Below are 18,263 nucleotides of genomic sequence, written 5' to 3' on the forward strand. Positions count from 1 at the left end.
GCGCGTCATTGGGGCTTAGGGATCCCCGAGACAAAAAAAAAAAAGTCCCACCGGTGTCGCAGGTGTGATAAGAAGGCTGCGCGTCACTTTTGTCTGCGAGGTTACAGTCAGCACTCGCCCGCGCATCAAAATGCTGCTCTCGCATCAAGATCATCATGCGCAATTTGATAGAAATCAAGGATTTGCACACGCACACAAAAAAACACATTAAAATGAGGAGTGAGTTTGTGCGTGCGTGAGTCACATGGTGAGCAGAGGACACTAGACAGCAAAAAATATGTGAATTACCAAAAAGTAAGAAGTTAAAGTACTTAGTGGCTTTGTCACATTTTTGTGACTAATTCAAAACATTACATCTTCATTTAACGATATATTAATGGCATTTAAACAAACCTAATGTGATGTTAAGCAGATGAGTAACGACTGAAATCGTAAAAAGAGATTCAATCAGTCATTGTCATCTGCCCCAGGGCAGGAATTCAAGCCGCCAACAGCCGCTGCGTGTGTGTATGCGTGTGTGTGTGCGTGTGTAGTCGCAGCCAATCAGCTTGCATGTGGGCGGTAGCTCAAAGTATAAGTGCAGATGTCGAAAGCCTGCGGACAGGTGTCGAGTGTGTTCAACAGCATCGTCATGACATCCTTGGTGCCTCTTTGCCATCTCCCCCAGCAGGAGATCCAGCCTCTGGCTTTAGATTCCCACGACTTCAGGCTCTACAGTCCTCCGCCCGAGGCCAGCCGCTTCTCAGAAGCGTGCCTCCGACCAGACCTTGGCCGCGAGTCCAGAGAAGAGCGGCCTCATGTCGGAGCTGGCTTCTACGACCTCCAGAATGCCTTCCTAGCCGGCGGACCCTGGTACTCAGTGGAAAACATGCTAAGTCTGGCCCGCCCGCCGTACTCCTACTCGGCCCTCATCGCCATGGCCATTCAGAGTGCCCCCTTGCAGCGGCTGACACTGAGCCAGATCTACCGCTACGTGTCCGAGCACTTCCCCTTCTACAGCCGAAACAAGGCCGGTTGGCAGAACTCCATCCGGCACAACCTGTCGCTCAACGACTGCTTCCGGAAGGTTCCACGGGAGGACAACAATCCGGGTGAGTTTCCTGAGAGAGATATCGTGACCATGCTAGAGTGTCTTTGAGCAAGATCCTGAGCCGTTGAACCCACTCCTAACCTTCATCTTTCTTGCCGCAGGCAAAGGGAACTTCTGGACTCTGGACCCAAACTGCGATAAGATGTTTGAAAACGGCAACTTCTGCCGCAAGAGGAAGAGTAAAACCGACACGGCGACTTCCACCAAGAAACAAAGCAAGTCCTCGTCCTCTTGGCCCAAATGTCCCGGCGCCGAGTTTCCCGCCACGTCGGATCCGCATATCTCATCTCGGCCTCTCGAGTCCACACGGGTCCTGGATGAGCCCTCGTTGCTTCCTCCTCAGGGGCTTGTCTCCTCACCAGGACCCGTGGTGCCGCAGTGGGACACCTGCAGCTCTTCTTCTTCTCGTCATGCCTCCACTACGTTCGTCCCTTGTTCTCAGTCTGCCCCTCTTCACTTCTCCCCGTCTCTGTACGCGGACCCGGAGACTGCGTGCACGCCTCCGCTGGAGTTCCAAGAGGAGCGGCCGGCGGAGTTCGACTTCGTCCAGTCTCAACTCTTGGGCCACCTCATGAACGATCTGCCCCTTGACTCGCTGGTTCTCCACCAGGGACTCTGACATCCACTTGATGCTTTGAAATGTCCGTCACAGTGTGAATGACCCTATTTATTATTGGCGTTATTGATATTTTATAAGTTCAAAGTTGGGTTCAACGTCGGAATTAAAGAAAATACATCAAATTGTGTGTTTTCGAGTTCGTGGGATTACAGCGTCCAGAGCAAAAATTGCAACACTTACATGCATCAGCAAAATGTAGCAAAGTTTCGTATGAAACAGATAATCTGACAAAGGCTACACTTGAATGGGGGGGAAAACAAAGAAAAGAAAACCCATTGGTATTTTTCACTCGTTAAAAGTCACCTAGTCAATGATGCTATTTGGTGTATGGTATCCGTTTTTTTCAAATCTGAAAATTTTGCTTGTATCCAAGTAGAATGACTTTCACTCTGTCACTGAGTGGGAATTGAACAACAACACCGTCAGAGGCTGAGACTCGCCTCTGTGATCCGATTTTTAGTTTGACATATTTGGATTGGAATTGTGGAAAAGTTTGGAAATAAAGATTTCAACCGGAACCCTCAGCGTTTCATTCCTTTGCTACATTTTCATGAAGAATGACGAGGACTGTGCAGTGATATTTAGCAAAGCGGGAAGGCTCCGGTTTCCCACGACACTCAACATAAGCGGATCAAACGCGCTCATCGAGAACAATAGTGAAATACATTCAAGAGTCAATCAAACTTGAAACTTGGAAATCAAGCTGAAAAGGCAGAAGGCCCTTTCGAACGCCATCAAAGTGCTTCACAAGACATTCCGTGGCAGCACTCGCACGTCGCCGTGGTGACAGCGCCCTATTTGGCGGGTCCTGACAATGCTCCTGGAATCCACATCGCACACACACAGGCCTCGGCATGTGTTTAGGCATCACGCCGTCGTCCATTGATGTGGACGCGTGCATAAATAGGCGGCGCACGCAACCAATCAATGAGCTCGAGAGACGGCGAGCGTTTACAACACAAGAGTCTAATGAGTCTAATGAGTGTTCGTCCGACAGTCTTGTGTGTTCGTCTCGTCCGTGCTACAAGTACAGCAGGCAGGTTCTGCTTGACATCGGCAGAAGTGGGTTTTGCGGCGTTCTGGACTTTGAAGCGTCGACATTAAAGGCGCTCGGACTGCTACGTCCTGAAACGTCGCCGACCTCACCCGCTATTCCTCCCCCGGTTGGGAGCCGTCGGAAACGGTGTGCGAGGAGGCAGAAGAGGGGCGTCCGGGCCAGGCTGGCGGCCAACCCAGCGCGACCGGCGGTGCCCCCCATTCTTCTGGCGAATGTTCGATCGCTGGACAACAAAATGGATTACGTTCGCCTGCTGAGGTCTACGAACCGGACGGTGCGGAACTGCTGTGTGCTCGTGTTCACCGAGACCTGGTTGAGTGACAACATTCCGGACTCTGCCGTGCATCTGGAGCGGCTAGCGTGCTATCGGGCGGACCGTGCCATTGTACGAGGGGGAAAGTCGCGAGGAGGTGGAATATGCGTCTACATCCGAGAAGAATGGTGCCGGGACTCTGTGGTGGTATGTAAGCACTGCTCGCCGCTTGTGGAGTTTGTGATCATTAAGTGCCGTCCTTTTTATCTGCCGAGGGAATTTACCGCGATTCTGCTAGTCGCGGTTTACATCCCGCCTTCCAACATCGAAGGAGACAGGATCGCGGCGCTTGGTGAACTGTACCAGGCTGTCAGTGAACAGCAAACAGCGCACCCTGACGGTTTCACCATCTTCGCTGGAGACTTCAATCATGCCAACCTGAAGTCTGTTTTCCCGAGGCTTCACCAGCATGTTCCTTTTCCGACACGTGGAGACAGCTTCCTGGACCTAGTCTACTCGGCGCAAAAGGGAGCTTTCAAAGCCACCCCCCTCCCCCATCTGGGGCTTTCTGACCATCTCACCGTTTTGCTTTTGCCTGCATACAGACAATTGGTAAAGGCATCCAGGCCGGTTCGGAGGCAGGTTCGAGTGTGGCCTGAGGGTGCCTCCGATGCACTTCGTGACTGCTTCGACACCACTGACTGGTTGTTGACTTGTTTAAGCAGGCAGCCACCTACAACGATTGGACGGACATAGAGGAGTATACTGACTCTGTTACCTCTTACATCACGAAGTGCATCGATGATGTGACTTGCTCGAAATCCGTCGTCACTCGCGCGAACTGAAAGCCGTGGCTGACGGGGGCTGTCCTCAGACTGTTGAGGGCCAGGGACAAGGCTTTCAGAGCGGGGGATGAGGCTGGCTTGAGGACAGCGAGGGCCGACCTGTCCCGAGGCATCAAAGAAGCGAAGAAGGCGTTCTCGTGCAAGGTCTCCACCCACTTCAAGGACAGCAAGGACGCACGTAGCCTTTGGCGGGGCATTCAGACCATCACGGACTACAAGCCCGCGCCGAGGAGCTGTGAGGGCGACGTCCGTCTGCTGAATGATCTGAACCGCTTCTTTGCTCGCTTCGACGCCCAGAACAGCACTTGCCCGCTGAAGGCCACTCCCCCCCCCACACGAGCAGCCCCTGCGCCTCTCTGCCGACGGTGTGAGGAGGGCGCTTGCCGCTATTGACACCCGTAAGGCGGCGGGCCCTGACAACATCCCGGGTCGAGCGCTGAAGGACTGCGCTGGGGAGCTGTTGGGTGTCTTCACGGACATCTTTAACGTTTCCCTGCAGCAGGCCATCGTCCCCTCGTGTTTCAAGGCTGCCACCATCGTTCCTGTGCCGAAGAAACCTGCACCGTCCTGCTTCAATGACTACCGCCCTGTGGCACTGACGCCCATCATCATGAAGTGCTTTGAGCGGCTGGTCATGGAGCACATCAAGTCCGTTCTCCCCCCCACCATTGACCCTTTCCAGTTTGCGTACCGTGCCAAGCGGTCCTCTGAGGATGCCATCTGCTCTGCCCTCCACTCGGCCCTCACCCACCTGGAGAGAAAGGACTCATATGTGAGGTTGCTGTTTGTGGACTTCAGCTCTGCCTTCAACACCATTGTGCCGCAGCGACTCATCTGCAAACTCGACGAGCTGGGCCTCAGTACCTCCCTCTGCAACTGGCTACTGGACTTCCTCTGTCAGAGGCCTCAGGTGGTGCGTGTTGGCGACAAAATCTCCGCCAGCATCACGCTGAGCACGGGGGCCCCCCAGGGCTGCGTGCTCAGTCCATTGCTCTTCACCCTGCTGACGCATGACTGCACTGCGACCTACAGCGACAACCGCATAGTGAAGTTTGCTGACGACACGACTCTGGTGGGTCTCATCACGAAGGGCGACGAGACTCTTGACCTTCTGACCACGTGGTGCAGGGACAACAACCTCCTGCTGAACGTCAATAAGACCAAGGAAATCATTGTTGACTTCCGGAAGGGTCACACAACACACCTGCCGCTGATCATCGACGGTGCTGTGGTGGAGAGGGTGAGCTGCACCAAGTTCCTGGGGGTGCACATCAGTGAGGACCTCTCCTGGTCCGCAAACACCTCGTCACTGGCAAAGAAAGCTCAGCGCCGCCTGTACTTCCTGCGGAAGCTCAGGCGTGCATGTGCTCATCAGGCAGTCCTGTCTACATTCTACCGTGGCACCATTGAGAGCGTCCTCACCAGTTGCATCGCTGTCTGGGGTGGTAACTGCACTGAACAGAACTTGAAGGCCCTGCAGCGCATAGTGAATACGGCTGGTAAGATTATTGGTGCTTCGCTCCCCTCCCTGAAGGACATTTACACCTCCCATCTCGCCCGCAAGGCGACCTCGATTGCCAGAGATGTGAGTCACCTGGCTCACTCTTTGTTTGACCTTCTGCCCTCTGGGAAGAGGTACAGGAGCCTGCGCTCTTGCACCACCAGACTCGCCAACAGCTTCTTTCTCCAGGCTGTTAGGGCCCTGAACTCGCTACCCCCTTCTGCGTAGCGTGCGGCACTGTTGCGCTATTTTCGGGAATGTCTGCTGTACGCGCACTTGCTCCTTTTTTTTTTCTGCTCCTCTTATTTATTTATTTATTGTTGTGTTATTTATTCATTATTTATTCAGCATGCTTTTGTTATACTTGTTTACTTGTTTGTCTGTTGTGAGCCATGTCTTGTCACCGTGGGATAGGGGAGAACGAAATTTCGGTTTCTTTGTGTGTCTTTGGCATGTGGAGAAATTGACAATAAAGCTGACTTTGACTTTGACTTTGACTTTTTGACTTTGACTGTTTAGGGCCCGCATATGCCTCGGAGGAACCCCCGAGGTCCGCCGCATTAGCGGATTTCATTTTAGAGCAGTTCACTTTAGAACTTTACGGCACACACACTATTTAGACTCTCGCCAGCTTTTGAAAGCAACGACATTTGTCGTCACGTTAGTGTTTGAGCAAGCAGCAGAGGCGCAGGCAAGCACAAGCAAAGCACCCACCACACTCTAAGAAATAAGGCAAGCTGTTTGACATTACACTTTACATTGCTACATTTGGTTATTCCTACAGACTGTGAATAATTACATTACTTGTCTTTATTCCACATAAATAAAAAGAACATAATTATTTATTCTCTAGTTCCCCCCAATACTGCTCCCAGGTGTCCACAACAAAAAACTGTTGAAAATGAACCAAAATAAAGGGCTGCTATTAAATAAAGCAATTAACTAAACAAATAACTAGTAAGTGTAATTTTGACTAATTAGAGCTATACACTTGCAGCGTAGAAAGGTGATTTTTATCTTGGGTTAGATGTGCAAAGGGTGCCATTGCTTACAAACGAATAGGTCAATTCGATGGTCAAAATTTACAGAATTTTTGTCAGACCTATGTCGCAACTCTGGTTAGCAAGTTAGCTAGAATTTCATCAATTTTCATCATTCAACAACTACAAGGCACAACAGAAAATTCCTACGGCGCTGCGTGTCATCGCCGTGCTAGTTGCTAAGCTTAGCATAACAAGTGAGCCGTCGATAGACTTTTAGTGCCTCCTGTTAGGTTACGGATTCTAGTTATTGATCTGACTCCAAATTGCGATCAACACTTAACACATAAATTGCTATGTCCTAATCCACACACTGGCGCACCTAACAATTTTGCGAGTTCGTTCTGTCAAAGAGAAGACCAGTAGATCAATCAGACCAAATTTACCAATTATTTATTCCTGACAAAGCGCACTAATACAGGCCTGGGTCCCGGGTCCCTCACACTAAAACTCGTGCGTTTTTGTGACCACCAAAAGACGACACATTCTTCCGGGTTGCCCAGTTTTAAAGAAACACAATATGAATATTAAAGCATGCAAAATATTATGAGATGATTGGTGGATGGCCATCTCCTCCCCGTCCAGGTGTCGCTGAGGTCAGGCGGTTGGGTTTTCCCCTCGATGCCCAGTCCCATAGATGTGCCGTTGTTCTCCTTTCTCACCGACCTTGAGATTATCTCGTCCGGTACTCCCTGTCTGGGCCTATACACAACACTTCCAAGAAAACAAGTTCATGCAGTTTGCCTGCACATTCCTCGGCCCCCACCAATCCACACGAGCACTTCAATACTAGATATTAATATGATTATAAGTTTAACACAACCTTAAAATATGTTTGCAAACTCCCAAAAGCACATTTCCCTTTATTCCCTCTCATGACCTCATTTATGAGGTCATCACCCGTTACCCTAGCAAACAGCCACCAGCGCGGTGTCGATCCTTCCTTCCCCCTGCGGCTCATGTTGAGTCAACAGGGTATATTGCCCCATCGGTGGCAACGGGCCAACGGTTTTCTCGATCAACCGGACAGTGAGTGATCTAATACATGGAATACAACAACAACCGCATAACATCATAATTGTAGTGAAAATAGCCACAGCAACAAGCACAGACATGATGAGCCCTTTCCAGTTTCCAAACGCTTTCATCCAATCAGACCAAATATCGGTGTGTACACCTGAATGATCTTTCATCTTTTTGTTCAGTGTCCTTAGTCCTTCCAACGCCCTGGTCAGTCGGCCCCCTGGTGCCGTGTTGTTTGGGATAAAAGTACAACATGCATCACCAAACATTCCACATACACCATGTTCCTTAGCCAATAGCATGTCCAACGCAATTCTATTTTGGAACGCCATTAACGACGTTGCAGCCAATTGTTCATGAACTGCGGCGAATGATTCAGCTGTATAATTACCCAGTCGCTGGACATTGTAATGAACGTAATTAATACGGTCTACATTTTTATTGGGGGTGATCCATAGGAAGATACTTTCGAATCCCGAGGCCACTTGATTAGCGAGTTTATACTCATCTGGTACACCCCGGGGCACTCCTATAGCGTCAATATATGTTGGATCGTCGTCGTTCAACCACGGGGGCAAAACGTCTCTTTTGGCTCGCTTCAGGAGCTCCGCCAGTGGGAACTCCAGGTCCCAATTGAGATTCTGTATTTCAATGGGGACAACCACCACAGGCATTATCAAAGACACGAGGGCACAGATACCTGATGCGTTCTTCGGCAAGCGATCATATAATTTGTCATCACCACACCACAACCAGATGTCTGCACGAGAGAGAGGAGAGGTTACATTCAGTGACAAATTGACTTTGCACCATGTGGGATCTATTGTCCCAATACTTATGCCGGTTCCGTTTAACTTTAAACATGTCATATTTTGTTGAGTCACATGGTTGTCAAAAATGGGCTTTCTTTTTTCCAAGCCTACGACTGGGAAAATATCCTCATAAATCAAACAATTACCACTAGTACTGGGCTGGGTCAACACCTGTAAGATACAAGATGATTCTACTGCCGCTGGTACAATTTTCAACACTACTCTTGCCTTAAGACAGACCACACAATCTTCACCAGTAGTATTAGCAGCTTGTTCTGCCATCAAAAGCCAATTATTATTTATAGCAGTGACTCCCGTGGTGATCCTAAACCAATCATCTACGCTCCTGACTGCTTTTGCGAGGATTCGAGGGTTTGTCGAGGGACTCAAGGATATTTCTTGTTCGGCATCCTCACCTTGACATAGGAACACCTGCCAATACGGGTATCCATACATATATATGTTTAACTGGAAACCCCAGCATCCAATTGTGCGGCTTCCCAAATGTAAATCGTGCGAAGTATTAACCCACAAGGTGATGCCTGTCTGTGTTTTGTCCCCTTTTATCATTTGCTGATGTTGTTTCGCTTGAACACTAGTCCCCCATGATTTATACCAATCTTTGGTGTCCCATACCAAATTTTTCCAACCCCTGTTTACCAACTCATTGGTCAAATACCAATCATAATCCCGATAATCTTGTCCTCTAATCTGCCCGTTTACCAAACTATCAAACGGTATGGTAATTTGTACTGTCACATTTTTAGGGATGCAAACCTGGATCCCCCATTTGAATGATTGAACCGGTTCGCAGAGCCCGCGGTGTGTCTGAGTGACCCCAGTCACCACTTGTCTTTTGGACCGGATGTTTAAATGGTACTCAGACACATTGTAATATGCTGTGGGGCACCCTGTTCCATTACAGTACCACAATGGTTCCTTGATTGGGGCGGGGTTTTTCAATTTATCGTTCAACCTCCCTTTACTTACCTTCACCGCCATCTGCGTCATCTGAGTGGATAATTGTATGCCGTGACTCTCCAATGCCCTCTCAACCGAGAACAAACCAAACTCATTCCCTGAGCATTGAGAATAAAACAACCACATTTCTCCATATGTTAACTTCTTTTGTCCATGACACGAAGCAACAACAAACTGTCCATCTTCTTTACATTGGTAAATACATGTCCCTTCTCTATCGGGTGGGGCTAAATCCAATACTTTCTTTACTTGTTGAATTTGGTTCCTCCACACCCTTCTCTGGTACTTTTCCAATTTGTCATGTAAGGTTTGGTTGGTCTCTGTCCAATTAGACAACGTGACATACGTTTGCCAATTTTTGCTGTCACATCTCTGTCTCAAACCTTCCTGTTCCTCTCGTGAGAGCTCTTCTGTTGTGTTCACCTCAGCTTCATAGACTACTTTTCCTCTGCATCGGTATTGTCTGTTGGTGGGTGAATTTTGAATTTGGGACGTTTTCTGCTGGATGGTCTCATCAATTGTCATCAATGCCCACACAAAAAGACAACTCACACATAGCACTCCTACTAAAAATAATTCTGAAAATTCCCAAAAACCTTTCCTTTTCCGTATTGTTCCTTCTGTCCCCCCCCTTTTGGCCGGGTCCGGGACACGGCCAAACAGGAATACCTTCATCCTGATGGAACAAACTCTGGGGCCGGACGGAGTTGTGAGTAGTGATACCACCGGCGTCCTTTGAAGTCGAGCTGGGCCGCGTGAGACGTCCTGGCCAAGACACGAAAGGGGCCCTTCCACCGGGGGTCCGTCCACTTTCTGGAGATGACTCGGACGTACACGTACGGCGTAAGCTGTTTCTCCGCCGACACGCCCTCCTCCGCCGCAGCCGCAGCGGATTTCTCTCCAATCTGTGCAGAAACACTGGACACCAAAGCAGACAAATAGGACCAGTATGCTGCATGAGACAAATTTGGTACCGTAACATCCTCTGGTGGGACGAGCGTCGTTGCTGGTCCCGGCATTAGACGACCCGTCATCAATTCAAACGGTGCGAATCCAGTGCGCCTGTTAACGGACTGCCGCACAGACAACAAGGCAAGCGGGAGCGCTTGGAGCCAATTCATTGTCGTTTGAGCCATAATTTTGGCTAATTTCTCCTTCAGTGTTCGATTCATACGTTCAACTCCGCCCTGACTCTGAGGATGGTAGACACAGCCGAATCGATGCTTCAACCCCAAAATTGATTCTACCTTGGCCAAGGCTTTGTTGTTAAAGTGTGTACCATTGTCAGAGCGGATCAGGGCCGGGAAACCATGCGTGGGGATGTAATGGGTGATCAAAGCCTTGATCACAGCAGTAGAATCTTCTTTTGAGCACGGATATGCCTCAGGCCAGCCTGAGTAAGCGTCAACCATCACAAGCAAAAAGCGTTTCCCATTCACTCTTGTACTCATGTCGGTAAAATCAATGATCACCTCTGCCCCCGGCCACGGGGCCGGCTGAAACAGGCCGGGCTTTGGCTTCAACGTAGGGCGTGCATTGAACGTCTGGCAGGACTCACAATCCGCAACGAAATTCCAGACCACGTCCGAGAGTCTGGGATGCCACCAACTCCGGAGATGGATCATCATGGCATGGTGGCCCACATGGGAAGGTGTGTGTGCTTGTGCCAGGACCTCTGCCATTAGCCTTCCTTCCGGAAGAGCGGGCTGGCCTTTGGGTCCTACCCACAAGCCATCTGATCGTTTGACAGCCTTTGCTGCCAGCCAGACTGATTTTTGTTGCGGGGACGCGGCATCCTGGGCGGCACACAGATCGGCATGTGAAAGCGACAGAGGCAAACAGGAGTCGGGGTGTTCCCCGTCCACAATCACTGGACCGTGGGACACCATCATGTCCGCTGCCCTGCCGTACCCGGCCGTCTGTTTGGCCAATTCATCAGCCGCTTGGTTTCCCCTGGCCACGAGGGTGTCAGCTTTAGAGTGACCAGGCACTTTGACAACGGCCACCTCGCTTGGGTATTTCAACGCCTCAAACAGCTGCAACATCAAGTCCTTGTGTGCAATCTCCGGGCCTCTGGCCGTTGTGAACCCGTTCTGTAGCCACCCTACCAGATCGATTAAGGCCGCCGACACCGCATAGGCAGAGTCAGAATAGATGGTCACGGCTTCCCCCTTACACTGCCGCAAGGCTAACACCAAGGCAAAGACTTCTGCCGCCTGGGCTGATGGGCGGGTGGTGAGCTTCATCACTTTAAGAGGCTGGAAGGAACCATCCCTCCACTCGACCGCAGCCGCGGCCGCATGGAGGGAGCCCTCTTTGTCTCTCCAACAGCAGCCATCAGTGAACACCACCCGACCGTGCCCGAGCGGAGTGGAATAGAGGTCAGGTCGGACTTTTGTCACTGTCTGGACCTTTAATGCACACTCATGTGGACCCACCAACAATTGATCCGCCATGTTCACTCCGGAATGGACATAGTTGACATTTGGAGCAGTCAATATTTTCAACAACCGTGTTTGTCGCAGCGGAGTCAACGTGAATGCCGCTGACGCGACAAATGAGGATACCGCATGATCAGTTAACACATAGATGGGATGTCCCATGACCGTGTGGGCTGTTTTGAGTAAGATCTTCGCCAGACCAGCAGCATATCTGGAACAGTCGGGTTGTCGTTGCTCAATGTTGTCCAAGGGGACGCTGCAATACATCAGCACTGCACGTCCATGCTGCATTTTCTGGTACAGAGCTCCATTCACAACTTTTCCTGAAACGGAGACATCTAAATGGAAGGGCAGGGTGTAATCAGGAGTGGCCAAAGCCGCAGCAGAGGCCAGCTCCTGCACCAGTGACACAAAGACTTCGGCAGCCTCCGGTGTCCAAACCAGGCAAGCCTTGAGATTCCTGGCCCCCTGTTCACGGATCAGGGCTCGGAGGACACCGGTTTTGTCGGCAAAGCAGGGTATGTAGTGTCTGCTATAGCCGCATAACCCCAAGAATGATAGCATCTCCTGGACAGTGGTGGGCCGTGGGTGACGGAGAATGGAGCTTCTATGCTCAGGCGACATGGCGAGGCCACTAGGGGTCAACACTCGACCTAGAAAAGTGACCTGTTGGCGACAGCATTGCAGTTTCTTCCTTGACACCTTGAACCCTTTCTCTCCTAACCACAACAGCACTTTCTTTGTTCCTGCAAGACACGCCTGCTCGTCTTTTGCTGCAATCAACAGATCATCAACATACTGCAACAACAAAGTGCCATCCGGCATTTGGCATGGTTCAAGGAGTTCCTTGAGGACCTGATTGAACAAACCTGGCGAGTTTTTGAATCCCTGCGGCATGCGAGTGTATTGCAGTTTCACTCCATTGTAGGTGAATGCGAACACGTGCCGCACTGAGGGGGAAAGCGGAAGGCAGAAGAAGGCATTGGCCAAATCAATCACTGTGAACCACTGGTAGGCAGGGTTCAATGACGCTAGGATCCGGTGCGGGTCCGGCACGGGAAGAACAGGAGTGATGGTGACATCATTTACTGCTCTCAGATCATGTGCCATGCGCCATGTTTTCCCATCTGCTTTCCGCACTGGCCTCAGCGGGGTATTCCATTCGGAACACGACACTTCCAACACTCCTGCGTCCCAGAGGCCACACAGAGTGTCCTCCATGCCTTGGTCCGCCTCTTTCGGCCAACGATATTGAGGCCGTTTGATAGGCTGCGTCTCATCCATTTGGAGATCAATAGGGGCCACCGAATGACAAAACCCGACATCAAATGGACCCTGGGACCACAGTGTGTCGGGCAAGGCCGCCAGCATTACTTCAGCGTCCTCATGATCAGTTAACTCCCTACCGTGTGTGCGGGACACCAACATCATTTCCAGCAATCCTGTGTCTACCATGGTTTGTTTAATTTGGTATGCATTCTGAGACTCAGACCAGTACAAATTAGGAATGTGAGTTTTCCGCCAATCGGTCTGTTGCAACAACTGCTTGACCATTGAGCCCAATTGTCTGGCCTCGTGTCCTGGGGCAAGAGCCAGCGAAATGTGTGGCACCCCTTTCCCTGTCATTTTGAACCACTGCATTTGTTCATATGTCAATTCAGTTGCCGCTGCGACTCCCTCTTTACCAATCAAAATGCATGATGAAGTTAAATCCCACATGTGCCCTTCAATTTCTTCAAACAAATCCCGATATACATCATCACTTTTTCGGTCATAATATAGAGTGCAATGCAAAGGATCAACAGGTGGGTGGTATGGCGCCAGTGAGCAGATCCAAGGCTTCCACAGTAGGTAGGTCGAGAACACACCGCCACCAGCAGGGGTCTCTGGCTCCAGCCTGGCCCAGTAGATGGTTGCAGTTTCTGCTTCTGCCGGTAGGGGCGCCATCAGCCACTGACCATGTTGTTGTAGCTGCTGTGAGCACTGGATGCTGATGCCATCTGGAAATTGAATAATCACTCCCTCTGGCCCACACAGAATTCTGGCTTGAACGGCTGACAGCAAGTCCCTTCCCATCAAATTGATCGGAGTGTCTGTGGAATGGATGTATTTGTGCCACAGTCTACACCCTGTCCGGGTGATCACAGTTTCAAGTGGTTTGGTGAAAGGCAGAGTACGTGGTTGTCCCGAGAAGCCGACTAAAGTCGTTGTTTTCTTTGACAGTGAGGATACAGGAAGGGCAGTGTTTATTGATGAATAAGTTGCTCCCGTGTCCACCAGCATCTTCACAGGTTTTCCTTCCACTGTCACATGAAGCATTGGCTCCGCCGGGCCACTGCTTTCCTGGCTCCCCGGGCAGCCCTATTCAAATTGTCCACACCAGAGATCATCATGTTGGTAGTACTGACCTCCGTGCGTTTGTGGCTGTTGCCAGGGCCGTCCACCGGATGGAGCTGTTCCTGCCTGTTGCATCGGCGCCCCGGGTTGGTACGGCGGGCCTCCGGCTGGGCGGGTGGCTCCGCGTGGTCGATACTGTGGACATTCTTTTGCCCAGTGATCGGTTTCGCCGCAGATGAAACATGCGTTTGTTGAATGGGGCTTGTATGTTGCCCTCCCCGGGTAAGCAGGTGCACTCCCTCCCCGGCCTCTGTATCCGCCCCGGAACTGGCCTCTTCCGCGCCCCACCACCTGAGGAGCCTGTGACATTTGCATTTCCTTTTTCTGTGATTTAGACTGTTTAGCTTCACCATGCATTTTTGCCAACTGTAATTTCAACAACTGTTTAGATAATGCGTCTGTCTCGTTTTCAACTTTAGCTTGTGACTCAGTGAACATTCTGCAGTGATGCAAAAGATGACGTTTAAATCGTTCTTCGGCACAAACCAGAATGTCAGGATCTGACATTAGCTGCTTCTTCACATCTGGTGGAAGTCCGTCCAGCAGCGCCGTTCGGAAGAGCACCTCTGCCTCGTGCGTGAGAGCCGGATGTCGACCTGTGGTTTCAATCCAACTCTCCACACATGTTACATAATGTTGTGCAGGTGACATTTTCACATCATAAGGAAACATAGTGGGGGCCAGATCGGTGGGTTGTGGGAAAGTCAATTTAATGTTTTCAAACAGGGGCGCTGCTACTTGTGGCAAGGGCACCTCCCTCCCCAGTCTCGCTGTGCCTGCTGCTTCCTCAATTGCCTGCAATTGCACTAGAGAGCATGCTCCTGCCAACATCTGGCGCATGTCACCGAGTGTACAGCTCTGCCCACTCATCAGAGCTAAAAATTTGTTCAGCCACACCTTGCCTCCTCTGTGAAGTGGGGGCATCTTTTCCATCATCGCGGTCACATCACGGAGCACCATGGGCTCGTAGTGCTGACCGCCCGATGTGGTCACCAGCGGACACATCAATTCATTTTTCTGCACCTCGGCCTGTGTCATCTGTCCCTGACCACTCCGCAAATTATATTTTCTCCGTGTCTCTCTCTCTCCCTGTCTGCACTTCTTTCTACTGTCCTGATTCGCGCACTCCAACATTTTTCTCTGTTGCATCACAACATCATCTTCTTCCTCACCCTCGCTGCTTTCCCACTGTGGACGCTCTTGCTGTCTTCGTGCGCTCTTCGCGTCTTCTCGTCTCCCTTTCTCCGTTGCCCATTTTAACATCTGCGTTTCCTGTCTACGCTGCTCATCGGCTTGATCAATTTTCTTTTTTAGCGCCTCATTCTCGGCCGTAAGTCTATGCCAGCTTTCTCCTTTCGTCACATTGGACGGTTGAGGGCTAGGACCGGGGGTGGAGGTGTCCACGCGGGATGTGTCCCCCTCCCGGGCACGTCGCCTCTCTTTATTTACTGCTTGTTCAATCAACTGTACAATACTCTGATCCGCCCTTTCGCCTTCGCCCTCGACATCCACTACCATCCTGCCACCCAGCGTCACCACCGGAGCCATTACTCCGGGGTCGCCGTACGGCGGCGGTCCAACATAGCTCACTCCGAGGGTGGGGGCACTCGGGTGTGTCACATCATGCAAAGATGGATAAATGCCCTTGTATTCATTTCTTTCCTCGTCTATTTTCACAGCTTTCTCTACCTCCTCTGCTTTTCTCACATTAACAACACTTTCTACGGGCATTTTCTTCTGAGTGGCAAAAATGGCTGTTGCAGCTGTCGCAAAATTGTGCAAGGAGCGTCGCTCTTCCTCATTCTCCCTAATGTGCTTCTCGAGCACCTTCCGCTTACGCCAGCCGGCGCCTTTTTTCTCGTCCTCTAAGGCGAGCTTTCTTTTCAGCACCCCAGTCTCTTTTTGCTGCAACTGCCGTGCCAGGCGTTCCATGTCCCAAGCTGTTGGGAAGCCCCTAAACAATTTGTCACCTTCCAATTTCGCGAAGACTTTTCGGTGTCTCATTCGCTCCTTCGCCACTCTCTTTCGGTCAATGCCACTCACAATTTGCGCTTCCACATCAGCATACATTCTTTCAATCTCACTCCACTCATTCCTCTCAGCACACACACTGCTCTCATCACACAAACTCCCCTCATCACACAAACTCCCCCCAATTTGGTTGTTCATTTTGGATATTTTAGTGGTCTGATCTCTCACAGGAGGAACTGTTACCACCGGATATTTTTTGAGGAGGCCTCACTTCCCCTCGGGGATCTCTTTATTAACCCCAGCTATCTGAATACGATCGTCACCGTACCCTTGTCCGCCACGACGAAGCACTAGGTCCCTGACCTATCCGTAGTACGCGTAAGTCCCTGACTTTACCGTACACGTTACACACGTAAGTTCCAAACTTATTCACCGTATGTATCTTCACTTCATGCACACCTTATTTGATCTGAACAACAGTCTCCTCTTAAATTTCCTCTTTCAATTTGCAGAATTTCGACTTATAGTAACAGGTATTCTGCTTACCTTATCAGTGGTGAGCTCAGGGTTGAGGAGACGTCGTACCAGCTCAACGTTGTGCGCTTATTTCCAACGGTTCGCCGACCGGGAGACAATGTCCCTGACACTGTCCGGTGTCCTGGATGAAGACCACGAGTTGTCAATTACCCTTCTCTTGACATCACGTCCGCGGTCACCAAGAAATTGTTAGGTTACGGATTCTAGTTATTGATCTGACTCCAAATTGCGATCAACACTTAACACATAAATTGCTATGTCCTAATCCACACACTGGCGCACCTAACAATTTTGCGAGTTCGTTCTGTCAAAGAGAAGACCAGTAGATCAATCAGACCAAATTTACCAATTATTTATTCCTGACAAAGCGCACTAATACAGGCCTGGGTCCCGGGTCCCTCACACTAAAACTCGTGCGTTTTTGTGACCACCAAAAGACGACACATTCTTCCGGGTTGCCCAGTTTTAAAGAAACACAATATGAATATTAAAGCATGCAAAATATTATGAGATGATTGGTGGATGGCCATCTCCTCCCCGTCCAGGTGTCGCTGAGGTCAGGCGGTTGGGTTTTCCCCTCGATGCCCAGTCCCATAGATGTGCCGTTGTTCTCCTTTCTCACCGACCTTGAGATTATCTCGTCCGGTACTCCCTGTCTGGGCCTATACACAACACTTCCAAGAAAACAAGTTCATGCAGTTTGCCTGCACATTCCTCGGCCCCCACCAATCCACACGAGCACTTCAATACTAGATATTAATATGATTATAAGTTTAACACAACCTTAAAATATGTTTGCAAACTCCCAAAAGCACATTTCCCTTTATTCCCCAACGAGCTGTGAGATATTCCCCAAATAATCCAAGCAGATTGCTAGCATGCTAGATGTTTGCGTCCTTCCGGTTTGCATTGATTTGTATTGCATTGGGCTTCCGAGTTCTCAAGACTCCGTGTCACAAATTTGGTTGTATGGCTTAGAAAAAGCTGGCAACTTCATTTCGGAATAAGGCCAGATGAATACTAACTTCAGAACAGTCAATACGGTTGGTTCGGTCCATTAAAAGGAAAAGAACGTGTGATCATTATGCTATAGCAGCACAATATAATTTTGTATCGCAGTTAGAACCTTTGGAGCCAATTGGCTTGCTACTGGCAGCACCTTTGAAAAAATGAATTTGTCAATCAAGCTGTCATGCCAAGATCACATCACTACATTGTTTAGGGGGCACGCACATTTGACTTTCAATTAATTCCCGAAATTACCTACTTTAGAATTTGTACTTAAATCCTTTAGTGAGTCTGTAAATGAAGATGCATACAGTACTGTGGAGTTGATCATAAATCGAATTTGAGGCAAGGCAGGTGCGTGTGGTCGACCTGTTAACTGCCGGGCTGATTACTGGCAGGCGCGCATTTGCATGTAGCCACGCGCCTTGTCGAGACTTGCAGCAACCTGAAGGCACTTGTTAGAAAGGTTCCTATGTTGAGGTTAAAATGTTGGACAGTTACGTCACCGCGCCTTAAGTCTCGCGTGAGTTACCTCAGCTTATCGCGATCGTCGGAGCTTGTGCGCAGCGGTAAGCCAAAAGTTGCTGGTATCGACCTAGCGTGTTGCTGTAATTGTGTGTGTCTTTGCCACAAAAAACACACTTTACACACACACGCACACACACGCACACACACACGCACACACGCA

General features: G+C 50.1%; 3 protein-coding genes across 3 annotated transcripts in view; 2 read left to right on the forward strand and 1 right to left on the reverse strand.

Moving 5' to 3' along the window:
- The first annotated feature begins 45 nt into the window (after positions 1–45).
- LOC148385945 (forkhead box protein I1c-like) lies at positions 46–2,189 on the forward strand. The gene is made up of 2 exons (XM_088399418.1): positions 46–1,091; positions 1,192–2,189. Exons 1-2 carry the CDS (start codon positions 584–586, stop codon positions 1,707–1,709), a joined length of 1,026 nt encoding a protein of 341 aa, XP_088255544.1. The 5' UTR covers positions 46–583; the 3' UTR covers positions 1,710–2,189.
- Positions 2,190–6,781: 4,592 nt separating this feature from the next.
- On the reverse strand, positions 6,782–17,411 carry LOC148385946 (uncharacterized). The gene is made up of 3 exons (XM_088398869.1): positions 16,914–17,411; positions 16,577–16,688; positions 6,782–10,139 (listed from the first exon to the last, which is right to left on the reverse strand). Exon 3 carries the CDS (start codon positions 9,894–9,896, stop codon positions 7,314–7,316), a length of 2,583 nt encoding a protein of 860 aa, XP_088254995.1. The 5' UTR covers positions 9,897–10,139; positions 16,577–16,688; positions 16,914–17,411; the 3' UTR covers positions 6,782–7,313.
- Positions 17,412–18,128: 717 nt separating this feature from the next.
- Positions 18,129–18,263, forward strand: part of LOC148385947 (uncharacterized) — a 34,046-nt gene continuing 33,911 nt past the window's right edge. Inside the window, exon 1 of the mRNA XM_088398888.1 lies at positions 18,129–18,144. The gene's annotated coding sequence lies outside the window, so the exon portion shown is untranslated. The remainder of the gene's footprint in view (positions 18,145–18,263) is intronic.

The sequence above is a fragment of the Syngnathus floridae genome, chromosome 15, assembly GCF_059516105.1.
Source record: "Syngnathus floridae isolate MCC-2025c chromosome 15, RoL_Sflo_1.0, whole genome shotgun sequence".
NCBI classification, from domain to species: domain Eukaryota; kingdom Metazoa; phylum Chordata; class Actinopteri; order Syngnathiformes; family Syngnathidae; genus Syngnathus; species Syngnathus floridae.